The 18,831-nt window shown below is 36.2% G+C and overlaps 1 protein-coding gene across 13 annotated transcripts in view; it reads right to left on the bottom strand.

Moving 5' to 3' along the window:
• The window catches only part of PTPN13 (protein tyrosine phosphatase non-receptor type 13), a 222,882-nt gene that overhangs the window by 134,967 nt on the left and 69,084 nt on the right, over nucleotides 1-18,831 (bottom strand). For all 13 annotated transcript variants that reach the window (XM_019025698.4, XM_063705403.1, XM_063705405.1 and 10 more), the window contains one exon: nucleotides 8,194-8,372. In XM_019025698.4, coding sequence (XP_018881243.4) covers nucleotides 8,194-8,372 — 179 coding nt within the window. The remainder of the gene's footprint in view (nucleotides 1-8,193; nucleotides 8,373-18,831) is intronic.

Genomic DNA, 18,831 nt, shown 5'->3' with positions numbered 1-18,831 from the left:
GGAGCAACTCAATGAAGGTTTTTGAGGGGAAAAGACCCTCATGATCAGGGGTATTAACCTGACAGTGGCAGAGGGAACAGTCAAGAAGCAGGAATGAGAGTTAGGAGATATGACAAAAGTTCGAGAGAAGAGAAATGAGAACTTCACCATAGTGCCAGCAATAGGGCTGAAGAGGAAAGAACTAGAAGGGCTAAACTTAGCAGACTTGAGAAATTCAGGCAATTAAGTACATATGTGAAAAGGGAGGAACCAGAGATGGAGACAGAGATAGAGATAGAGATAGATAGATAGATAGATAGATAGACAGATAGATAGATAGATAGATAGATAGAAGATAGATAGATAGAAGATAGATAGATAGATAGATAGATAGATAGATAGATATAGATAGAAAAGAAAATGTGACATGGAAAGATGAGAGTCAAGGAAGCTCATTAATATAAGTCCTGCAGGACAGAAATACATTTCTGTCTGTACAGTTATAACATACTGGAATATAAACTCCATGCACAGAGGGATTTTGTCCCGTTTACCACTCTATCCCTAGACCTAGCACAGCATTTGACATATAATAGTGATAGTTACTATTTCTTGGATGCTTACTGCATGCTGGGTACTGTCCCAAGCACTTTACAAGTATTACCTTATTTCACTTTCTAACGACCCTACAAGGTAAGTACTATTATTAACACCATATAGATAAGGCACCTAAGACATGGAGAGGTTAAGCAAATTGCCTGAGTTCATATATCCCTTAGGTGACAAAGCCAGAATTCAATCCAGAGCCCACATATGATAAATATTTGTTGAAATATAAAATGGGATAATAAAATTATCATCATTGGGAAGGCTAACAGAATACTTTCTACCTCTCGATCCATTCTCTAAAGAGGAGATGAAAAGCCTTCAAAGATTTGTCTCACTGACCATAAGAGACAGGCTGGGTGAGACACTGCAGTCTGATGTGCAGATACCTCTCATCCAGCCATCTCTGGATCTCTGTGAAGAAATATGAGCTGCTTTACATGTGCTACATAGCTCCTTTTAGCAACACATCCCTGGCACTGTGTGGCAACAAATCATAGATACCTCTGGGTTAAAAAATTATTTTTACTCATTGCCAAATATGGCATAGAGGAACTTTTCTCAAACTATGTTATGCATCGGAATCACCTGAAGGGCCTGATAAAACATAGGCGGCTGCGTCATACCTCCAGGGTATCTGATTCAATAGGTCTGGGGTAGGGCCTAAGAACTTGCTTTTCTAAAAGTTTCCCAGGTGATGGTGATGCTGCTGATTGGAGGGACCAGACTTTGAGGACCACTAGTAGAGAGCATAGGGGATACAATAATGAGGAGGACAAACAGGGTCCCTTCCGTATCAAATCTTCACTGCTGTATACAAGATAAGATAATGTGACATATGAGAAGTACACAGAGAGAACAATAGAGCATAAGAGAAAGCTTCACATCTACAGTAAAAGTTAGCCAGACAGTGAGGAGATGAGTTGAAATAGCATGAGTCTGGGTGAAAAGAGTTTTCAAAGCTCAAAGAAGAGAATGCACAAAGGTTGAGAAGAAAGAAAGTATGTGGCATATCTCAGACACTGAAGTAAATTCAGAATGCCTGAAGCACAGAGCTTGACATAAAGATGGCTCAGACAAGGCCAATACAGTACGACCTTGAAGGCCATCCACAGGAGTCAAGAGTTCATTCAGGGGACATGGAGAATCTGAATAATTTTAAACATGAATAGAACAAGATTATATATGGGTTTTCAAAAATGCAGACTGTACTTTACAGAATGGACTAGCCATGGGCAAGACTGGAGTTGGGAGATTATTAGAAGTGTTTGCAGCACTGGTCATTTGTGATGGACTGAACTGAGGTGGAAGCAGTGAAAGCTAATATATGTAGACATATATGAGATATACTAAAGAGGTAGAATCAAAAGAAATTAATCATAAGATTTAGGAAATGGGGCCAGAGGTGAATGAAAAATTAAGAATGACACCTTAGATTTTTCCTTGGAAATTGGGGAAACGATGGTCCCTTCATTTACAGGAAACACAATGGAAGGGAGAAAAGTTTCAGGGTATGAGAAGAAACAATGAGTTTAATTTCAGATCTATTGAGTCTCAGATGCCTGTGGCACATTCCAGTGAAGATATCTAATAAGTAGCTTTACATAAAAGTCAAGAGCATGGTGCTAGAGATACATACATTTGGGATCTGTCAGCAAATAGTCAATCACTTTTTAGCCCTTTAGAAAGAAGGAAGAAAAGCTATGATCCCTCTATCCAGAAGAATATACGAAGACACATTTTTTTTGGTACGCACGCAATTTTTAAACTTTTAATGGCCTCTTGGGCTTATTCCTTTGACCTCTGAGGGTATGATGGAACTTAGGTTAAGATCTGATATATAAAGCAATTGCACAAATTTATTTAGCCGTAACTCTTTTCTTTCGATATTTCCTAAAAGTCACCTCCAAAATTATTTTTAAAGCTCAAAACAGCAGGTTGTTATTTTCTAATTTTAAAATTAACCCTTTCCCCACAACACATTACCTTTTACATTTCATCACACTTTACATACTGAGTGTGATGGTTAGTTTCTAAGATATAATAGCTTAACAATATATCTGGCAACTTATTTAACTCTAGGTTACTTACTGTAGGACTAGGAACACCAGTATCATTTATTGCAAACCAAAACATGTTCTAGTGCTCTAGGGGAGACCCACCAACTGCAAATGGCCCCAGGGATCTGCTGAAATAGAATTATTTTAGGATCCATTTTGGTGCCCTAAGTCCTCTCTCATGGGGCTAAATTTCCATCTTAAGAGTTATTCCTTCAAGTTAAGATGATATACACTTAAAAACTAATAAGATGGAAATGTGTTATCTGACTAGAGCAAAACATTAAGCCATTAACAATCCAATAACATTACCAGAAATTAGTTTTTTAGCTAGTGGAACATAGTATGGTGAAGTGATATTTAAAGACCTAACTTTCTATAATGCTTTTGCACCTATTAAAACTCTAGGATTTGGCATCATCTTTCATTGTGGTTAAAAAAAAAAAAAAAAACCTACACAAGATTAAATTTACTGGCTGGGCACAGTGGCTCATGCCTGTAATCCCAGCACTGTGGGAGGCCAAGGCAGACGGATCACGAGGTCAAGCGATCGAGACCATCCTGGCCAACATGGTGAGACCCTGTCTCTACTAAAAATACAAAACTTAGCTGGGTGTGGTGGCAGGCGCCTGTAGTCCTAGCTACTTGGGAGGCTGAGGCAGGAGAACTACTTGAACCCGGGAGGCGGAGGTTGCAGTGAGCTGAGATCGTGCCACTGCACTCCAGCCTGGTGACAGAGCTAGACTCCATCTCAAAAAAAAAAAAAAAAAAAAGACTAAATTTACCATCTATTTTTAAGTATATATTTTGTTGTTGTTGTTGTTTTTTGAGACAGAGTCTTGCTCTGTTGCCCAGATTGGAGTGCAGTGGCGTGATCTCCGCTCACTGCAAGCTCTGCCTCCCGGGTTCACGCCATTCTCCTGCCTCAGCCTCGCAAGTAGCTGGGACTACAGGTGCCCGCCACCATGCCTGGTTAATTTTTTGTATTTTTAGTAGAGACACGGTTTTACCGTGTTAGCCAGGATGGTCTCGATCTCCTGACCTCGTGATCTGCCCGCTTCGGCCTCCCAAAGTGCTGGGATTACAGGCGTGAGCCACCGTGCCTGGCCATTAAGTATATATTTCAGTAGTGTTAAGCATATTTACACTGTTGTGCAACAATCTCTGGAACTTTTTCACCTTGCAAAACTAAAACTCTATACTCATTAAACACTAATTCTTCCCTCTACCCTCTCTGCCCAGTCCTTGGCAATCACCTTTCTACTTTTTGTTTCTATGATTTTGACTACTTTAGATACTTCATATGAGTGGAATCACATAGTATTTGTCCTTTGTAATTGGCTTATTTCACTTAACATAATGTCTTCCAGGTTCATCCATATTGTAGCATGTGACAAGCCTGCCTTTTACTTAAGCCTGCATGATATTCATTGTACATATATTCCACAGTTTTTTTTATCCATTCATCTGCCAATGAACATTTGGGCTGCTTCCAGCTTTTGGCTATTGTGAATAACACTGCTATGAACATGGGTGTGCAAATATCTCTTTGAGTTCCTGCTGTGAATTATTTTGGATATATATACTCAGAAGTGGAGTTGCTGGACCATATGGTAATTCTATTTTTAATTTTTTAAGAAACCTTTATACTGCTTTCCATTGTGACTGTACAATTTTACATTCTCACCAACAACACACAAGGGTTCCAATTTCTCTGCATCCTTGCCAACAGTTGTTATGTCCTGTTCTTTTGATAGTAGCCGTCGTAATGGATGTGAGATAGTATCTCTACAAGCCCAACATTTAACATTTTCAATTTAATTATATGATTACATATTGGAGTGTGTCACTAGACAATCCTAGAATTTCTTCTTCAGTGGCACAGGGTCCTGGCATATAACAAACATTTGTCAAATTTATGAATGAACGAAAACGGGACGGAGAATGGATTAACAAGATTTAATACAAAGTATGTACGGTATAGTGTGATTAAGGGCATTTCGTTGTTTTTTGGTCAAGTTCGGTTGAGGCTTCTGCTAAGCTTGGGTAAGTAGATTTACTATTATTGTCTTTCTAAAGATGATCCTTGATTTTCAAAAAGCACAGAGAGCAATAATTCTTGATATTTAGACTACAAATTAGTGGCAATAATCAAGATTAATTTATCAGAGACATAGTACAAATCTCTGGTGCGCATCAATATTTTTGAACAGAAGGCACAACAGGAACTTGATTCAAATTCCATCCCATCAAACCGATTTCAAAGGAATTGTCAAATAAGTACACCTTCTGCCAAGCAAGCAGGAAGTAGAAAATTACCCAATAAAAGAGAAAAGCCAGAGGATAAAAAGCTTAGTGTAGCCTGTATAAACCTGTCTACTCATTTAAAGGGATGTTATCTTGAAAAGTAAAGTTTTAAGGTAAATAAATGAAAATGCCTGTTTACATAGTTGATAGTAAGGGAGTTTTTTCATACAAACGTGTACAGTTTACAAAAGACTTTTAAGTGTAAGTCCCTCTGAATGAAGAGAACATTGTCATATATCAAGAGTGCTGGGCACTGAGCATTATAAAAAATTTATATGTCATCAACAGCAAGCATTTATTGAGTGCTAGTTAACAGCATATTCTTAACTCATGAAAGTAATTAAGTGCAGCTACTTTCCTCATTTTCAAAATGCCCTTGCCATTTTAAAACCAGAATACTGTGCTAGAATATATGGGTACTCTTCTGACCTTTGCTTCATGTTATGAATAGGATCAAGAAACTTGATTTTCTTTGTATTTAGAGTTACACTTAAGATTTTGAGGCATGAGGTAAGCTAGAAGTTCCAATTAGACAGACTAAGAAATCAACTTTAACATGATAATGGCAACAATCCCACACCCATTTCATCCCCAACATTGCTTCTAAACACTTGGCAAAATAATAGAGTGGCTTTAGTCATTTTCCCAAACATGTGGTCTAACAGTTATTCCTAAACATAGGGTTAACTTGTTTGGGGATCTAGACATCACAAGGCAAATTGGGAAACCTCTCAGAAAATCAGAAAAGCACTTGTGCATCCCAAATTTCTACTAAGCACTTTTTAAATTTTATTGTGGGTTTTAAATGCTTACAGAAAGAATTCATAATACCTATGCACACATACTATACCTATTTCCAATGTTCGAATCCCTTTTTAAAAATATTATTAAATGAATTATACAGTGTACAGAATGACTGCATCCTGTTTAAATAATAAAAATGAATAACTATATATATATACTATCCAGCTTAATAAAACATTACCGGTACACTTGAATACCTTCATGATACATAACAATGACCAAGACCATATCTACTCTGTAACATACAAAAAATTCTTTTCAAATACTTCATCTTATGTAATGGGAAATTTTTTAGTCTAATGCCTTAAGCATTACCCCTACCTCATAACTACTATTTCCTTTCAATGGTTGCTTGTACCTCTCAAAATTCTTAAGCAGCTCATGGAATATCAAAGGTAGATAAATTTAAATCTAAATTCACTCTACCAATTCTTGTCAGTCTTTTTTCAGATACATAATTGATGGCTCAAATCAAGATGCCTTCCTTTAGCTTAGTCATCACACACACACTCATACACATTCAATCTCTGAAAAGAAAAATATGATTGTCAGTTTAAAGAAATTAGAATTCCTTTAGATGGCAATTAGACAATGTATATTGAAGTTTAACATGTATATATTTTTGATTTAACAATTTTGCTATTAGGAAATTACTAGGTCAATTTTTACACTTATGTGGAATGATATATGGGAAAGAATGTTCATAGCCAATTCTGAATTCTCTGGAGTACCCCACAGTGCTAAATTACCCACAGCCTGCTATATAACACAATTACCTAATGTCTGCTATAAAACACAATATATATGCCTAAATTTTTTCATAACTTTGACAATAAAATTAGGTCTCATTCTGAAGTCAGTTATATCACACTATAGTCATACTGGATACTTCTATTTTAAACCTTCACTTCTTCATTATGCCATCAAATAAACCATTATGCCATTTTCAGTTCTTTTCCACAGAGTATTAAAACTCCCTGGCCAGGCACGGCAGCTCACACTTGTAATCCCAGCACTTTGGGAGGCCGAGGCAGGTGGATCACTTGAGGTCAGGAGTTCAAGACCAGCCTAGCCAACATGGTGAAACCCCATCTCTACTAAAAATACAAAAATTAGCGAGGTGTGCTGGCATGTGCCTGTAATCCAGCTACTTGGGAGTCTGAGGCAGGAGAATTGCTTGAACCCAGGAGGCGGAGGTTGCAGTAAGCCGAGATTATGCTACTGCACTCCAGCCTGGGCAAAGAAACGAGACTCCGTCTCAAAACAAAACAAAACAACAACAACTCCCCAATTAGAGACTCACAAAATCTTCCTTCTCCCATAGTTATCTACTTTTGTCAAATTTAACCTCCAAAATCACAAATTACATCAGTCATGCTCCTAAAAATATGATAGATCCCCACTGCCTAAGAAGAAAGCCTCAAGTTCTGGCATTCAAAAATCGTCCTCCTTCTGACCTGGAGCCTTTCTTCCTTCCTTTAACCACATCCCTCTAGGTAGTAATATTCTAGTCTAGCCAGTCTAACCAACCATTCCCCAATCACAGTGGACAATTTCTTACCTCTTGTCATTACCCATACCAATTACTCTGAGCAGAATGCCCTTTCTACCTATTTTTATTTATCTGAAGTCTATTCATTCTTCATAGCCTAACACAAATGCTACCCCTTCTCTGTGATATCATTCTACACTAAAAATTAATTGCTCATCTTGTACATTCTCAAAATACTATCACTCTCCATAGCATTTATTTCATCCTGCCATATATTAGAGATCGGGGTCCCCAACCCCCACCTCCAGCCCCATACCAGTCCCATGGCCTATTAGGAAGCAGGCTGCACAGCAGGAAGTGAGCAGTAGGCAAGTGAACGTTACCACCCGAGCTCTGCCTCCTGTCAGATCAATGTTGGCATTAGATTCTCATAGGAATGCGAACCCTATTATGAACTGCACATGTGAGGGATTGAGGCTGCATGCTTCTTATGAGAATCTAATGCCTGATGATCTGAGTGGAACAGTTTCTTGCTAAAACCATTCCCCCACCACCCCATCCTTGGAAAAACTGTCTTCCATGAAACCAGTCTCTGGTGCCAAAAAGGATGAGGATTGCTGTTATAGATTGTTCTGTACATGTTAATCAGGGTCAACTTTCCGGTTATTTCTATATCTTCCTCAGGCACGGTGTTTTATACAAAGCAGGTATTTAATAAGTATTTGTAAACATGCACTTCTAATGGCTAATTTTTTTCATATATTTCTCAGATCTATAAATCTTTATAAAACTATTTGGATTCTTAAATAAAATAACTGAACTTCTCGGAATATGCGGTCATTTAAAACTCAATAGATTTTTCAGAGGGTTGAAACATGGTAGCCCATTGTCTTTATTTGACCTATCCCCACCCAAATAAAAAAACAAACAAAAAAATTTAACAGTTACCTTTTCAACATCTGAGAGAGAAGTTAGTGACTGATTTTGAAGAACCTCTGGTGCAGTGAATGCTCGAAGATCCTGATTGGAAATATTTTCATCTGTAAATGACACACTACCAGATGGCAGCAACAGCAGAGACCATGGAGAAATGATGAAGCCAAGGGCAGCAGGATCAGTTAGGCTTACTGGTTTGTAATTGCACCAAAATAAAAAATAAAAAAAAAAGAAGAAAATTGCTTAAAATTATAATCACAGGAAACAGCAATCACTTCAATGGATAATCCAGCCTATTTGTATAGATGTTAATAAGTAGTTAACATATACCAAATCAACATGCTACAAAAAGATTGGGTTTCATACAAATACAACAGGTAGCATTATTAACAACAATGCCTTGATTTGGCTTAATCTTTCAAAATCTGGATGGTAGATCCTAGAAACTAGAAATAGAGCCCTTTCATTGTTCTTAAGAATTAAACTTGGTTCAAATGTTTTATCAACATGACATATAGATATGGATAAGGATTAGTAGCTCTTTAATGTTTTTTGAATTATGCATTCCTTCAAGAAATTGGTGAAAGGTGTGGTTTCTCTCTCAAGGACATTGCTCATAAATACAAAGCTCTGTATAAATTCTGAAGTTTTATGGATCTACTTATAACCCATTTATAGATCCCAAGTTAAGATTCTGATTTAGACTATAGTGTTCCGAAATGGATAGAAATCAATTCCTTTGAAAATTCCTATTAGGCATTCACAAGGTTTCTAACTACAATGAAATGTCTTGAGTCAAAGTATATATTTTGCTTGAATTTAGATTTTATCTTATTTACATTTGTTCATTATTTCACTAGCATTTCAGGCAGCTTGTTTTGTACTATGTGATCAATGAGGTCCCTTAACTTTTTGTTTTAATGCTTGGCTGTATAGATGCCTAAGAGCTCATACCTAAGAGTATTAACACAAATACATTCCCTAGACACCAGTAGGCCTCCACCTAGAAGTAAAGCTGTACATTAGGCTCAACAAAACAGACTGATTAGAATAAACTTTATTTTGTCCCTCATATCAAAAGTAAGTTAATACAGGTTTTAAGAAAACTGCTAGGTGAACTTGGTTATAGACTCAAGATAATAGCTATAGAAAAATCACAAAAGGCCTATGACTGAAATTCCATTATTCAATCTGAATAAATTATACTGATATCACTCTGTCAAATGATAAGACATTGACAGAAGTTCATGGAAAAGTTTATCATACAGTATCTATACTTTCCTGAAAACAACCAGAACTGAATTTTTTTTTATCAGGACTGAATCATTCTGAATTTTTAACTTCTACCTATCATCTACATGATCAGAATATGACTTATGATTAAAAAGTAAACTACTAAAAGTCATTCCTCCTTTGAAGGTTAAAAACCTGCATGTTTATGAATCTGAGACATGTCTTTAATAATGGTGTCAAAGAAGAAAAATGTGTTTGAATGCATCTTTTAATCAGTCAGCACATCTTAGGTTGCACTGAAGTGGTGTTATAGACCAATGGTCCTCAAAGCCTTAACCAATCATACATCAGACTTCTGAAACTTGGCTCACAATTGTTATTGCCAAATACATTTCAATGAATCATTTCAATGAATCATCACAGCTCATAATCTTAGGTATATGTTGTCGTATTTTACAGTCACTATACAAGTTTTCTGTTAAAAGCCACCTCTTAGTTATTTCATACACAGACAACACACAATCTAGCTGGAAAAGAACTGACAAAGCAAAACAATATTTCCCTTGCAAAAAGATACCATTCAAAACCATGAGATTTCATGTCACAGATATTATAAAATAATCTAAAATCAATTTCTGTCAAATTATCAACTAAGGGGAACAAACACTAGGAGACCAATTAGGAAGACAATGCACTAATAATCTGGTGTGAGATGATGATGGCCAATAAGCACAGTGGTGGCAATAGAGGTGGTGAGAACCTGCTGGTAACTGAAGATATTTCAGAGGTAGTGACAACAGAATTTCCTGACAGATTGGATGTGGACTGACAGAAAAAGAGGACTCTGGATGACATTAAAGTTTTGATCTGAGTAATTAAAAGGACAGAGTGCCATCAACAGAGGTTGTCTAAAATAGTGCAGGCTGCTGAGGTGGGGGTTAGGAGGTGGTGGCAGGAATTAGAACTTTGGAACCTATTACATTTAAGATATCTGTTATACATTCGAATGGGGGATGTCAATTAGGCAATTTGATCTGAAATGTGGGATAAAGATCACAATTGCAGATATATTTTGGGAGTTGCTGGCCTACTAGATGGTATTTAAAGCCATGTGACTTGATGAGGCCACAAAAAAAAAAAAAAAGAATTAAGATAGAAAAGAAATGAAGACCAAGGACTGAAACACAAAGACTCAAACACAAAGACTGCGCCTTCTTGGTTTTTTATTTTTTTCCAGATTCTTCCTCTTCTCTTGGGGACTGATGCATGTATGGTGCTGTAACATCCCTCTAACACTTCTTTCACTCACCACTGCCAATCTCCATCCCACTATTTTAATTAATTCTACTTACTAGACTTTCTGTCCAGTTCTCCAGTAGCTAAGTCCCGAATCTAAGTTAGGAAGCTGGGATTCTAACTGTCATGGCTAATTCCAGATTGTCTTTCTTTTGGAGGCAAAATTATGATTTTGAGTGTAACTGTTACCATTTCAAATTTATAAATGATTGCGGATCATAGCTAACACAGAGGCCTGAATGCCACCTAGAAGCCTAAATGCTATGCCCTGTCCCTGTCCTGTCACTGTGGATTCTGGTATCCACCCAGACCAGAAAAGGCTTGCTACATTCTTCCTTTTCATCCCTGGCTACAGACTGACCCTCTCCCCTCCTCAGCATGGTAGCACCAATCAGAACTGCTGAAGGTGAAAGCAATTCATAATTCCTTATCACTCTAAAATGTAGAGATTTATTCACTTACCAGGACAACCAAGGTCAGTAAACTGATTATTACTCTGTTAAGAACTGTATGTATCTCTCCTTTTTTATTAAGTTGTATTTTGTTTTTAATGGACATATAATCATACTTATTTATAGCGTACAGTGTAATGTTTGGTACATATGTACAATGTGTAATGATGAAACTATATATTTCAACTTTTATACAATATGTTGTTTGCTTTTATTGAACATTTAAAGTATATCTTTATTTTAAGCACTATATATATATATATATATATATATATATATATATATATATATATATATATATAAACATCTTCTTCCCAACATTATTACAGGTCATTTGCTAATAGAGTCTAAAGTATTATTGGGGAGATAATATGTACATAAATACAAGATAGAAAGTATTAGGTATCTAAGAAAAAAAAGAGTTTGGAGGATAGCAAAATTACTTCAACTACAATAAAGAATTAATTTCTTATTTTATATGTGGCCCTTTAATAGGTAAGACTTGACCATGGCTAAGGTTAGGATTCTAAAAAGAAGAAACGGCCAAAGCAAAGGCATGTGGGTCAGGAAGTTACTAAGTTTGTACAAGGAACAGCAAGAATTTTGGGCAGAGAAATGGTGAAGAGCAGTGAGAAACAGAATTACCAAGGAGGATCATACTTTTGCTTGTTAAAAAATACAGACAGGCTAGGCGCAGTGGCTCATGCCTGTAATTCCAGCACTTTGGGAGGCTGAGGTGGGCAGATCACCTGAGGTCAGGGGTTCAAGACCAGCCTGGCCAACATAGAGAAACCCCGTCTCTACTAAAAATAAAATAAAATAAAATAAAAAATTAGCTGGGCGTGGTGGTGGATACCTATAATCCCAGGTACTCGGGAGGCTGAGGCAGGAGAATCACTTGAACCTGGGAGGCAGAGGTTGCAGCAAGCCAAGATCACACCACTGCACTCCAGCCTGGGTGACAGAGTGAGACTCTGTCTCAAGAAAAAAAGAAAAGAAAGAAAACAAAAATGAGAAATTACACAAATATTTTCAAATGTGATTTTTTAAATGGCTTGTAATAAAGTTAAAGTAACTGTGACAACAAACGACATTGCTGTCAAATTCCGTAAACACACACATGACATTTAAGTACTGGATTCTTGAGAAAACATAGTCAAACCACAGAAAATATTTTTAAATAATTTTAAAGGGTTATGCAAACCTGCAAGTGAGGGAATTTAGAGTTGTGGCTAGAATCAGTCTTTAATTCACTCATCTTGTCTAACTAAAAGGAAGAAATTTAAAGCAAATGTATTTAAAATCCTTCAAAAAAATGCTAACAAAAGAATATTTAAAAATGAGATTCTAGAAGCTTATAACTCCATGTACTGTGTTTTAATTGTGTTGACTGCATTCAAGAATGCTATTATGAAAGAGTAAATCTGATATGAATTGATTCCAGTAGTCTAATGATTATATTTATAGATTTTACCAACATTCCACAGAAAAGTTGCTAAACAGAATTTCAAGCAGCTAGAGGCAAGGTTAAGGATAAGCAGAAATTTGATATGCAAACAAACACCTTAGAGCTTCTTTCCAATGTTCTTTTAAACTAAGATCATTTTATGTTCATCCATTTTTTTCCCTGAGGGTTCTTGCCATTTCCTTTAGATTGTCCCCTTATTTTTCATCTTCCACATATACTATTAAAAATTAGGGAAATAATCTTAACTAGGCAACAGACATGGTAAGGAAACACTAATCAAAAGTATCAGGAAACCATTTTGAGACTTAGAACAACAATGACATGATTTTGATCTGAAAAATCCCTTTGCCTATTCAGGCACAAGAAATTTTAGTCTTCCTATTTTATACGTTCTATTAGGGTGTCTGGCAAAAATGTATGCAGAGGCCACTGTTCCAAACTCTGAAGGATTTGACAAAGTCCCTCTATAATATGGAATTCTCTAAAAAATTCAGTCCATATGTTCATAACAATACATACATTGTTAAATCAATAATCTGGTATAACAATGCACAAACAGAAAATAAATGGTTCAGAATAATTCCCCTACATTTTAACATTTTCTTGATAGTTTTGTCATAAATTATTTAAGGTTCACTGGAAATTGTAGTATGTGCTAGAAGTTGATTACAAAATAAAGCTGTATTAATTCCTCAAAAGTTTTGTTACTACTTAAAAAAAAACTTGTTTCTGATACCATACAGGATAGAACAGCAATCCCTTATTGAAAATAAAATTGTGTAAATGATTGAAATTGATATCTACAATAATGTAAGTTGATAATCATAGTCTCTTTAAAGACATTTTACATTTAAGTTTTCTTAGTATAGATAATCATGCAACATCATTTACTAAACTCCTATGAACTTTTGGTTCTCAAGAATTTATATTCTGGTGGTAGTTGGTCAGATCTTGCTAATCATCCAAATCCCTAAACTCACCTAGAAGATTTGGAAAGACACTGATATAGGAGTTTAAAAAGAATTATTTAGGCAGATAGAGTAAGGAAGTCCTCAGTAAGGTATTCCTTTAATGGAAAGCAGTACCAAAATCATTTTCTTTTCTAACAGAGAGTAGCCCGTACAATTGAGCTGCAGACAGACAAGCAAGCTGGAAGCTTGCATAGGTGAATACTGGCAGCTGTGCCAATAGGAAAAGGTTACCTGGGACTAGGCATGTTCAAAATGGCGGCTCCATCTTCCCTTCTCTTTGCCAGCCACCTGTACAGCAAGTAGCAGACAACATGGTGCCGGCCAAGTGGAAAGTCCATTTGCATAATAAGATTAGGGCGGGGTGGCCACCCTTCACCACGCGCTATGTAAACATCACACCTGGTCCAGCCAATCTGTGGGTCCTATGTAAATCAGATATTGCCTCCTCAAGCCTGCCTACAAAATTTGGTACACTCCCATTCTGGGCTGAAATTCCAGTTCGGGAGTCTCTTTTTCTTCTCTCTCTCTAGAAAAAAAGAAAATGTTTTTGTAACACTGTTTTCACATATTTCTCCTAGAATAAAAGTGGTTTAAGGATACAAATTATAATTTCCCTAAAGATCAGGTACAATGCCATTATAATTAATTGAAATATTTGCAAAAATTAGTTTCCCATTTTAAGTCTATACCACAGGTCCACAACCTTTTTAAGTTGCTCTTCTAAAGAGAGAGAGAGGAGACAGAAGAGAGAGAAGAGAGAGCTGTTCTTTCTCTTTCCTTTGTCTATTAAAACCTCTGCTCCTAAACTCACTCCTTATGTGTGTCCACGTCCTTAAACTTGGTGCGAGTCTACGAACCTCAGGTATTTACCCCAGACAATGATGCTGCTTCAATATCAGAGAAACTGTCAGCTTCATTTCATTCTTTTTATAGTAGCTGACTTCAGTAATTTAGTATGTAGTCTCATTTTACTGAGAGACAGTATAGTGTAAGCCAGAATCCCTGGGTTCAAATCCCAAGTTTGATATTTATGGTTTATACAGTGATCTTCAGTGAGTTATTTAGCCCCTCTGTGCCTGCATTTTCTTATTTATAAAAATCATTGTTACATCATAGGTAAGGCTGCTGTGAGGATTAAAGAAAAAAACAAAAACAAAAACTAAAGACTTAGAACGGTTCCTGGCATACAGCAGTAAGTGCCATATAAAAGTGGTGACTATTATTATCTAATAAACCTTTTCTCAGAGATACCAGATGTAGACTACACATCTAAGAAAAGTCACTCCTTGAATTTTTCCTCAATCACCTACTTAGCATTTTCCCCCCACAGAAGACAAAGAGCATATCATCCATGACACGTACTGTAGTTCCAGAATAATAGATCTAATTCTCAAACCGTTCTATTCTAGATCTTTGGGAAATTTTTTGGCATCTTTTACGTAGAAAAAAATATTAGAAATACAAATGATTTAAGGTACAAAGTATCCTAAAATATCAATTTGTTCTTTAATTAATTTCTTGGGGAATATCCTTTTTGTAAGTAGTCTATTTATTACTTATTACATGATATTCCTAGTTAGCACAGATCCTCAACTTAGAACAATTGCTTTAAGATTTGATGATCAAACCAATTAGTACTTACTGAGTAACTACATTTGTCAAATTGGTGTTTTACTATACATAGTTATTAACTTTAGGTAAAACATGACTTATTAAATGAAGACATTTATTTGAATGCACATGATCAGTACAGTATCAGCATATAGTTTTAGAAATTTTTATTTGTAATACAAGTTGCAATATTCTAATAACATGAAATCATGCAAACATGTTACTCCAAATTGGTCTGTTTTACGAATAGCAGATAAAAGATATTTTTATTTCTTAATGATGACATTAGCCACACAAACACACACATTTTCTCTCTTTTTAAAATGACTAAACACATGCAAGCTGCTTGCCCAAACCACAACCACTGGAATGCTGGTATGGCTACTGATCAATTAGGCTTCCAGTAGTTGTGTTTTGTTATGTACTTCCAGAACTATGCTACTTGGCAACAAAACACTAATGAAACAAGTGATATACAGACAATCTATATTAGTAAAACCAAATTGGTTATTATTAAAAGTAACAAGGCTTAAGTGATGGGACAACGTGGATAGAGGGAAGCAGGTCTCTTGATTTCTTCTTTAGTAAGCGTGCTCGGCCACCTGATTCAAGCAGCATGAAAGAAATAGTAGCAGTTCCTTTCATTCCTCCTTCCTAATAATATGCTGAGGAGCTGCTCACTTTATTCCTTTGAAATACTATATTCTTCCTCTTTGATTTGCCTTTCACTTCCACCTTTTCCACCAACTGCTTTATGCTTACCATCAATAAAAACTGTATCTCCCAAAATTACATGCCAAAATACTGAAAAAAAGTTTTTGTAACTCTGTTTTCACATATTTCTTCTACAATAAAAGTGGTTTAAGGATACAAACTATAATTTCTCTAAAGATCAGGTACAACGCCATTATAATTCTCTAATTGAAATATTTGCAAGAAAAAGAATTTGTTTCCCATTTAAAATCTATACCACAGGTTCACAACCTTTTAAAGTTGCCTTTCTGCCCTGCTTGAGAATAACTTACTAATTTAGACTTTGCTGACCACACACACACAAAAATTTTGGAGTTCCACTATCAAGAAAAGCAAAGTTTTCTTTCAACTTTCAGATACCAGAAACTGTATAAATTATTCACCCAGAAAATACTCTTGATCTTTATTCTCCAATCTATTTTAGTTACATTTTCAAGTATGATTTAAGATAAGAGTCAGTTTGGCTTATTGAATACTGAAACAAACTTATTTACAATGTCTGACTTTGGGAGTTTAAGGTAATTAAGAAACTACGCAGGCTTTCTGTTTCCTGATCCACTGAGGACTTTGGTGTGAATTCTGGAGACAGAGTACAGAAATCTACACAGTATTTTTAAAAAGTTTCCTGGAGATTCCAATATGTGTACCAACCTATCCTACACACAAATGAAAACCACTGCTCTCAATAGGGACATTAAAATGGTAACACTAATTAAGTTGCTTCTTGATCTTGTACTTGCTCCAATTATATGTCAATTAACTGGTATTAAGTATATAAGATGAGGTATGTATGACTTTATATCCTTTCCTGATGCTTTTTGTTTGTTTTACAGCTTACAAAGCTGTAAGTAAGGCATTTTACAGGAGATACAGCAAGCCGAAAAGAGTTACAAGTAACTATTTTATCCAAATTATAATTACATTATTTTATTAGAAAGGCAGAATAACTATCAGTAATTTCTGACTACAAATGAGACCTAAATAGCTCTTCTCTATTTATAATATGGAAGCTGATTAAAGAGCACCAATTTGAGACTGCCACTGACATTTAGAAATAAATTGCCTTATCCACTGATGGGGTTCAGAACATGCTGCCCCAAATTATGGCACCTTGGTATTTGAGAAAACCACGGAAGCAGGAAGGTCACTCTCCGAACTTCTCCCACCCTTTTCCTCTGAAATAGGTCATAAGACCTTCATTCAAGAGGTGCCCTTTGTATAGCTGGAGGAAAGAAACATCCTCATCTCTGAAGACACAGGGACGCAAAGAAGAATCTGATCAAAAAGACCTTGCTAAGTTTCCCCCAGTTTATTACCATTAGATCACACTTTGTTATCCAATTATACTCTCAACTTCATCCACTTCTCCATCAAACAGTGCAAACCCCCCCCCATGGGTTTAATTGTTCCTTCGGGTTTTCAATTCCAAAGGCTCTTGTGTTATACAAAACTTATATACCATAAATTTGTATGCTTTTCTCTTGTTAATCTGTCTTTCATTATAGGGGCCTCAGCCATGAACCTAGCAATGGGTAAGAAAGAGATACTTCTTTTCCCCTACACCACTTAATTAAACATTAATTTCATTTGGCTTTTTCTATCTCATTCCCAAAGTAAAGCAAACTAAAAATGAATTTCCTAAGCATTTTGTTTCTTCTGTAACACTTTCTATATTTACTTATTTATTTTTAAGAGTTGGGGTCTCACTCTGTCACCCAGGCTGGAGAGCAGTGGTGCAATCATAGCTGGCTGCATCCTCCAACTTCTGGGCTCAAGCAATCCTCCTGCTTCTGCTTCCAAGTAGCTGTAGTAAGTGCCTGTTATCCAACACGTTCTATAAACCAATATCCATAACGTATGAGGTGAGCACCTTTAATCTCTCACCCTGTCTGATATACAAATGCATTATTAGGCATACAACCAGTACCTCAAGGTCATGGAATTAATATCAAGTTTTTATTTTCCTGAAGAGTATCCAAACTTTGAGAGCAAAACTACTCTATGTATGTGTAATATTTTAGCTGCAGACTTCTAAAAGACAGTTTGCTTAAAAGTGGTTTCTTTTTAAAAATATAACAGCCGGGCATGGTGGCTCATGCCTGTAATCCCAGCACTTTGGGAGGCCGAGGCAGGTGGATCACGAGGTCAAGAGATGGAGACCATCCTGGCCAGCATGGCAAAATCCCATCTCTACTAAAATTATAAAAATTAGCTGGGCGTGGTGGTGCGTGCTTATAGTCCCAGGTACTTGGGAGGCTGAGGCAGGAGAATCGCTTGAACTTGGGAGGCGGGGGTTACAGTGAGCCGAGATTGCACCACCACACTCCAGCCTGGTGACAGAGTGAGACTCCGTCTCAAATAAATAAATAAGAAATAAATAAGAAATAAAAATATAACAATCATATCTTATTTGACCATCCTATTAAAGCAGCTATAAAAATGTTAACCATGAATGGTAAATTCTATTTAAAAACTTGATCTTATTGTTAGCTTAACAATTTTGTCAAAGCAATTTTGGAATGATGTGCTAAGCCTTTTAAAATGCTAGCATTTCTGTTGCCACCTAGCAATTTCATTAAGCCTCTGTAGATTTTACAGCTGCCACATTACATTTTGCCAGACAAAATAAACTACAACAGAGATAATTACCAGTAAAAAAAAGTTTTACAGTAAAGGACTTTTATAAAGCAGCAGGTTTTAAATTTTTTTTATTTTTGCAAGTGCAGACAAAGTTTCAAGTTAAAAGAGATCTTTTTTCTTCCATCTCTGCAATCTGCATAAATCTTGGGGTCGGGGGTGTAAGAGGAGCAGATACAAAATTTAAAGAATAAACTCAGTGATTTCATTTTACTTTCAAGGGCCTGAA

This window comes from Gorilla gorilla, chromosome 3, assembly GCF_029281585.2.
Source record: "Gorilla gorilla gorilla isolate KB3781 chromosome 3, NHGRI_mGorGor1-v2.1_pri, whole genome shotgun sequence".
Classification (NCBI taxonomy): domain Eukaryota; kingdom Metazoa; phylum Chordata; class Mammalia; order Primates; family Hominidae; genus Gorilla; species Gorilla gorilla.
This window is presented reverse-complemented; position numbering and strand designations above follow the sequence as displayed.